Source organism: Eretmochelys imbricata, chromosome 14 (genome assembly GCF_965152235.1).
Source record: "Eretmochelys imbricata isolate rEreImb1 chromosome 14, rEreImb1.hap1, whole genome shotgun sequence".
Classification (NCBI taxonomy): Eukaryota; Metazoa; Chordata; order Testudines; family Cheloniidae; genus Eretmochelys; species Eretmochelys imbricata.
The window spans coordinates 7,356,936-7,363,456 of record NC_135585.1 but is presented as its reverse complement, the minus strand read 5'-3'; the positions used below and the strand labels follow the sequence as shown (position 1 = coordinate 7,363,456).

Sequence of the window (6,521 nt, the reverse complement as noted above, 5' to 3'; positions counted from 1 at the left end):
AATTCTCCCCACACACCCTTCAATTAAACCCTTTCATAGGGCTCCCTGCCGAGCAATGCCACTCCATGCCCCCCAAACCCCTTCTTTTGGCCCCCACAAAACACACTTTTCAAAAGAACTCCCTAAAGAGCTTTGTCCCCCCACAACCATCCCTCTGCCAACAGCCCCCCTGCCCTGACCCAGCGCCACACCCCTTCTACACCACAGCCCCCCCCTTCATCCCTCCCCCACCACAGCCCCCCACCCAATGCTTAATTTGTAAGGAAAGGGGTGCCAGAGCTCAAGGCATTTTTTTACGTTCCGAACGGAGGCACAAGCCCAGAGGTACCGGGGCTCGGAGCTGCCGAGCCGCGAGGTGGCGGGGCTCAGCCCTGGCACCGATGAAGCACTGCCCCCCGCCCCAGCCAGCCCCACAAACCGCCCCCCCCATTACAGCCTTCCTCCCAGACAGCGCCCCCAGCCCGGCCCCGGCATTTCCGTAAACCACCGCTCCCCAACACAGCCGCGCCAAACTACCCCCCCCAACGTCCCCCCTCTCCTCTCCTCTCCTCTCCCCCCCGGGCCGCTTCCTCCCGCAAAGCCTCCCCTCCCCCTGCGGCAGAGCCCAGCGCGCTCGGGGCCCAGCCGGGGCCTTGCTCGCCCCGGCAGCGTCGCAGCTATGGCAACCCCCGCGGCCTAGCCCGGCCTACGGAAACGGAAGCCGGGCCCGGGGCCCTGCCACTCAGGGCAGCCGGGAGCGGCGGGGTGGGGCTGGTTTGAACCGTTGGCTGCTTAGCCTGGGTCCTAGGCTGGCAGCGGTCGCGTCCTCTCCGCGGCAGGGGGTGCCAGGCCCAGCAGTGCCTGGGAGAGGGTCGCTCCATCCCCTTGGACTGGGGGGTACTGAGCAGGGGGCCCGCCAGCCTGAGACTCCCCCCAGACCAGCATAGGGACCCCCTAGAACAGGCCTTGAGCTCCCCTCCTGCTGCAGCAGCTCCCCCGTTGGGTGCTGTGCAAGCGGTGGGAGCCCCCTGGCGAGACCCCCCCAGAGCGCGGCGGGGGCTGGGCCCAAGCCTCGACGTCGTGGACCGTGAGGTAAATGGCGCCGCGTGGTCGTGGCCCAGCAGGCGGATGGAGGGGAGCGATGGAGGGAAATTGCCTTCCCCCACGGGCGAAATCCCAGCAGCGGGGTACGAAGGGGGTGAAAGCTCTCGAAATCGTGGGGGAAATCACACGTCGTCATGGCACCCGCTGCAAACTGTAGAAAAAATAAATCTGAGAGGAGAGGGGGGAAATAGCATCGCTCCTTTCCTTGCTGCCACCTTCCAGGGTTGGGCATGGCGGCTAGGTCGCAAAGTTCTGAGCAGCGGGCGGGAAGGTGGGCACAGGTTGCCAGAAGGTGTCACGTTGCTTAAAGTGATCATGCAAACTGGGGATGTGTGCAAGAGGTAGCAAAGGAAACCTGTTCCTGTGGCTGTAAAGTTGACGGGCTGAGTAAGATAAGTATAGTGATTTATCTGTCCAACTGCTAACAAAGGTTGGGAAGCTGTTTAGTATGAGGCAAATAGTTCAGAGTTGTAATATATTTAGTATAACGAGACTTAAATGATAGAACATATAGATGAGGAAATGGAGGCAACCCACTCTTGGATGGGAAAATTATTGAATGTTGAGGAAGGCAAAGGGTCTCGCATATCACTGATGGGTGTGGTATAAGAAGCTGAATTGATTATATATAGTGATTTATTTGTGTAATTTCGAGTGGGAACAGCAAGCCATGGACTACCTGTAAAACACTGCAATTAGCATAATCTCACAGGGTAATGTAGAAAATTTTTATTATTTTAAAATTGAGGTAGAAATTAACTATAACAGGAATCCTTGGCTCACTGCATTTCCAAATTTCAGTTCAGTTTAAATGCAATACCAACCTTAGTATATGCATTTACAAATTTCAGTTCAGCACAAATGGAATACCAGATTAGAATGTTACATGATGGTATATGTTTCATAAAAATAGTTGAAGGAAAAGAAAGAGGGAGGAAAAATACATTTTCCTCTTGATATGGAATGTTATTGAATGTTAGCGCCGGGAGATACGTAGTATATAAGGGAGGAGACTTTCCCTCTCAGCTGAAGATGTAAACAGGTAAATAGTGAATTGGATTATAAAACCCTGATTCTCCAAAGACATCTGTGCATGTACTTAAGTTTATTCACTGTCAATGGACCCAAAGGCTAGTGGGACTTGTTGGTGTGTCTAAAGTTAAGTATGTACATAGGCCTCAATTCTGCAAACACCTACATTTAGCAATGATCATGGTAACGGCAGCCTAAAATATATAGAGATGGTGTAAAATGCAATCTCCTGAATGGGAAACCAGTGAATTTATAAATCATGGGATAGATAATTTGGAGGAAAGACATTTGTATGGCTCTCTCCTAACCCCCAAGTAAATCAGTGTTTTTAAAAATGTACAACTGAGTGTTGTATTTTAGCTATATCTTCTGTTCCCAAATAACTTTTTATCAAAATATTATTTGTAACGTTGTTCTTCCTGCTTTCCACACTGTTTTCATTTGTAAGTGGTATCTTGTCACTGACTTCCAAGCAAGAAAAGCTATTTTTTGGATGAATATTATCTTGTTTAATAGCTTTTAGGGAGTAATAAGATGGGTTTATTTATGACCTGTATCTTGCCAAATGCTTTTTTTATGTGTGGTTATTGTTCTCTCTCCAATAAGCATTCCAAAATCAAACAAACATATTGTTTGAAAAACTTAACCTGAGTGTTAGCTCTTTGCAGAGATCTGCTATTTTGTATGTGTGTGAATGAATTTAGTGCTAATGAAATAGCCATATTGTTTTGTTTTTTTTAAGTAGCTCAAAAAGTGAGTATTTACATTTAGACATTAAGTACATTAATATTAATGTATAGAACAGTGAGGTTTTATATAATTTCTCTGTTTCAATTTAAATCTTGCAGGTTGGCTGTTAAGTGCACAATGAGTAGTGAAGAGGAAACATGGGAGAAGTTGGATGCGGAATTTGATCACTATGTTGTAGATATGAAGCCGTTTGTGCTAAAATTACCACATAAATCAGGTAAACTGTGCTACAAATTTGCATGTAAATAAACATAACAATCAGAAATACTCTAGTTTTATTACAGAATCTTGGTATATTATGAATCTCGAGTGTAAAATAATGACATCTGTATGCACGTGTAATGCAGTCTGCTAAATAACAAATTAAGTACCACAAACCTAATGTTGCAGAGTGCATCATCATATGTGCGCAACTTTTAAAGTTGATTTTTAGGTTATCTTTTAAGCACCTTTTGTTAATACTATTTATTCAAGCTCGTCCTTCTTATTTTGATGATGTAAATGTACTTTTGCATAAATATATTAATTCCTGTATTTTCCAATTAATGAATTCAGTGGAAATTAAAATTAAAATAGGCTTTGACTTGGAGATTATGCCATTTATAAAATTGCAAGCATTTTTTTAGAGACCAATCTGTCAAGATCCAATTATGTTCATAAAATAAATAAATCCAGCGCTGGAACTTTTTAAACTAATAGTACAAGTGTCAGCTAATGAGTGATGTTTTATGAGCTAAGTGATTACTTCCTGTTAATAATATGTAGTTGATTTATAATCTTCAAATTAAGGGCCTGATTCTGCAAACCTTTGTTTACACTAATGGTTCTGAATTCCACAGGTTGTCTTGTCTTCCGTGGAAGGATTTGTTTAAGTAAGGCTACTGTCTCAGGCTTTTAAATTGGATGATAAAATATTAATGCTCATGCAAACTGTATTTTGCAACTGAGGGCATAATTCTGAAGGTACTGACAGTCCTCAGCTCGCATTGAGTTTAATAGAAGTTGAGGATGCTCAGTACCTTGCAGGATCTGACATGATCAGAAGTAGGTTTTCATAGCATTTCAAAATAATGATGCTCTAATCAGATTACTTTCAATACAACAATTTTTATTTTACCTCTGAAGCAGACATTAGAGGCAATATTCTTCTCTGGAATTGAGACTAACTAATACTTAAAATTGTTTATATAATAATAGAACCCTGTAAACTAAGCATAAATATGAATCTACAGAAATTAGTTCTGGAATGTGTTTCTTTTTGTCCATTTGAAAATTAAACCGTTTTCATGGATCCACCATTATCTCATGTTCTGAGGCTGGCACACACCTTTCCTTTAAGGTGAAGGGCTGTTTTGATGGTTTGTCCTGAAAAGGCTAATGGAAGCAGAACTCCTCTGGAAAGTCCTGAGGGAAAATATTGTTCCTACTAGGGTTTGATAGTATGTATTAATAATCTCTTATCTTCAGCAATCAATAAAGGGTGCTAGGAGCCTTCTTCTCCAGCTTTGCCCTCACAGGCTGCTTTGGTTGATAGATTAAGCAGGAGAGGAAAACTGCTAGGGCAGTTGGGGGGGCGGGGGGAGGTCTTGGTTGAAGCTACTTAACAGTCATAAATAATTTTGTGAATTATTTTACACTTTTTGTTTTGGGTGATATACATCTTAATTAAACAAACTGGCTTCATGTCTTGGCTGACTCGCGTACCTCTGCAAAGAAACTTCTGGTGACAGAAAAATGAGAGGATTTTGGGATGGGGGCTGGATTTGGAAGGAATGAATGATAAATTTTATATGGATGAGTTTAGGCCAATGATGTTTCATAGATGTTTACAGCCAGAAGGGACAATTGTGATCGTCTAGTCTGACCTGCATAACACAGGCCATATGACTTCCCTGTGTTAACTCCCGATTCAAGTCCAATAGCCATGTTGAACTAGAATCTTTTAGAAAACTATCCAGTCTTGATTTAAAACTTCTCAGTGTTAGAGAATCCACCACAGCACTTGGAAAGTTGCTCCAATGATAAAGTATCTTCACTGTTAAAATTTTATGCTTTATTTCTAGTCTGAATGTGTCTAGCTTCAACTTCCAGCCATTGGCCATACCTTTGTCTGTTAGATTGAAGAGCCTCTATTATCAAATATTTTCCTCATGTAGATACTTCTAGACAGTGACTAAGTCACCCATTAAATTTCTTTTTGATAAGCTAAATAGGTTGAGTTTGTTGAGTCTCTCACTATAAGGCTCTTCTCTGAACCCTCTCCAATTTATTAACACCCTTCTTGAATTGTGGACACCAGAACTGGATGCAGTATTCCAGTAGCAGGTGCAATAGTGCCAAATACAGAGGTCATATAATCTCACCACTCCTTCTCAATATTCCCTTGCTTATACATTGAAAAATTATATACCCCTTTTGGCCACAATGTTATGCTGGGAACTCCTGTTTAACTGATTATCCACCATGACCCAAGTCTTTGTCCGTCACTGCTTCCTGGATAGCATCCCCTATCCTGTAAGAATAGCTTACGTTCTTTGTTCTCAGATGTGACCTTACATTTGGCTTACTGAGAGAGACTGAAGGTGTTGGGAGAACTTTTTTCTTTGGCTCCTTGTTCCTGATTGGCAGATGTCATCAGGGAAGAACGAAGCTCATTGTTGGTAGAGGGAGGGCAGGGTGCCATCTTCTCTTAAGGAGGTTAGTCTGTAGTCTTTGCTCAAGAAGGCAACGTTTGATCCTGGCAGTCTGGTTATCATTTAGTATTTAATCTTCCATATTTGGTAGCGTATGGGAAGAGCTGTGATAATCCAGAAGCATCAGATTTCCTTGACACTTGTCATTTTTGTACATTTCTGGGAACAGGTAATGAATTGAGTTGGTAGAAGATAACCTCTTAGTGATGGATGAATACCAAGTGTGTGTGTATGTTGATACTGCTGGATGATTCAGTTGTCCTCAGTTGTGAGCTGTTTTTGGTTTGCCTATGGATTGCACGGGAGAATGCAAGGCTGCTTTTGGGTGAATCCATTTTTTCCTTGCTGGCCACCTTGAGAGAGTGGTGTTGGAAAATTGTTCTTCATACCTAAAAGCATGCTATTATATAGAGTTTCACAGAGTTCAGTCTTTTCTCCCTTCGTGTTCAGCATGTACATGGGGACATTGGGAGGGTATGGCTTTCAGTACTTTTAGTACACAGCTGATACTCAACTTTTCTATTGTGCATAACCCAGCTAGTGCTGCCAAACACTTGGCTCAGAGTCTCACTTGGATGAATTGGGGGCATGGATGACAACTAGCTAGTTGAAACTCAATGGGGATGAAACTGAGATGCTGCTGGTAATGTTGGGGGTAAGCAAATAGAAATTATGGTGAAGATTATATTTGTTTGAGGATATGTGCCTGCTATTTGTAGCTAGAGTGTGCACGTTTGGGTTGTTGTTGGGTAGCAAGCTGATATTAGAATATCACAAACCACAGTGTTGAGGAGGGTTTTAACTCCTATATGACAGACTAGGAGATTGAGACTCTCTTTTGGATGTGAACCTTACTACTTTGATCATAGACAGATTAGATTACTGCAGTGTACATGGGACTGTACCCTAAGTCAACTCAGAAACTGAAGCTGGTTCAGAAAGCAACATAAACTATTAAGTGAT

At 42.9% G+C, this 6,521-nt stretch overlaps 1 protein-coding gene across 5 annotated transcripts in view; it reads left to right on the top strand.

Annotated features, from left to right (window-relative positions):
• The first annotated feature begins 735 nt into the window (after positions 1 to 735).
• CEP112 (centrosomal protein 112) overlaps positions 736 to 6,521 on the top strand; it is a 301,926-nt gene continuing 296,140 nt past the window's right edge. For 4 of the 5 annotated variants that reach the window (XM_077833092.1, XM_077833093.1, XM_077833094.1 and 1 more), the window contains exons 1-2: positions 736 to 1,071; positions 2,964 to 3,082. In XM_077833092.1, coding sequence (XP_077689218.1) covers positions 2,983 to 3,082 — 100 coding nt within the window. In that variant the 5' untranslated portion in view covers positions 736 to 1,071; positions 2,964 to 2,982. Of the gene's footprint in view, positions 1,072 to 2,961; positions 3,083 to 6,521 lie in introns of those variants that run through there. The other variant, XM_077833095.1, reaches the window with a different exon arrangement.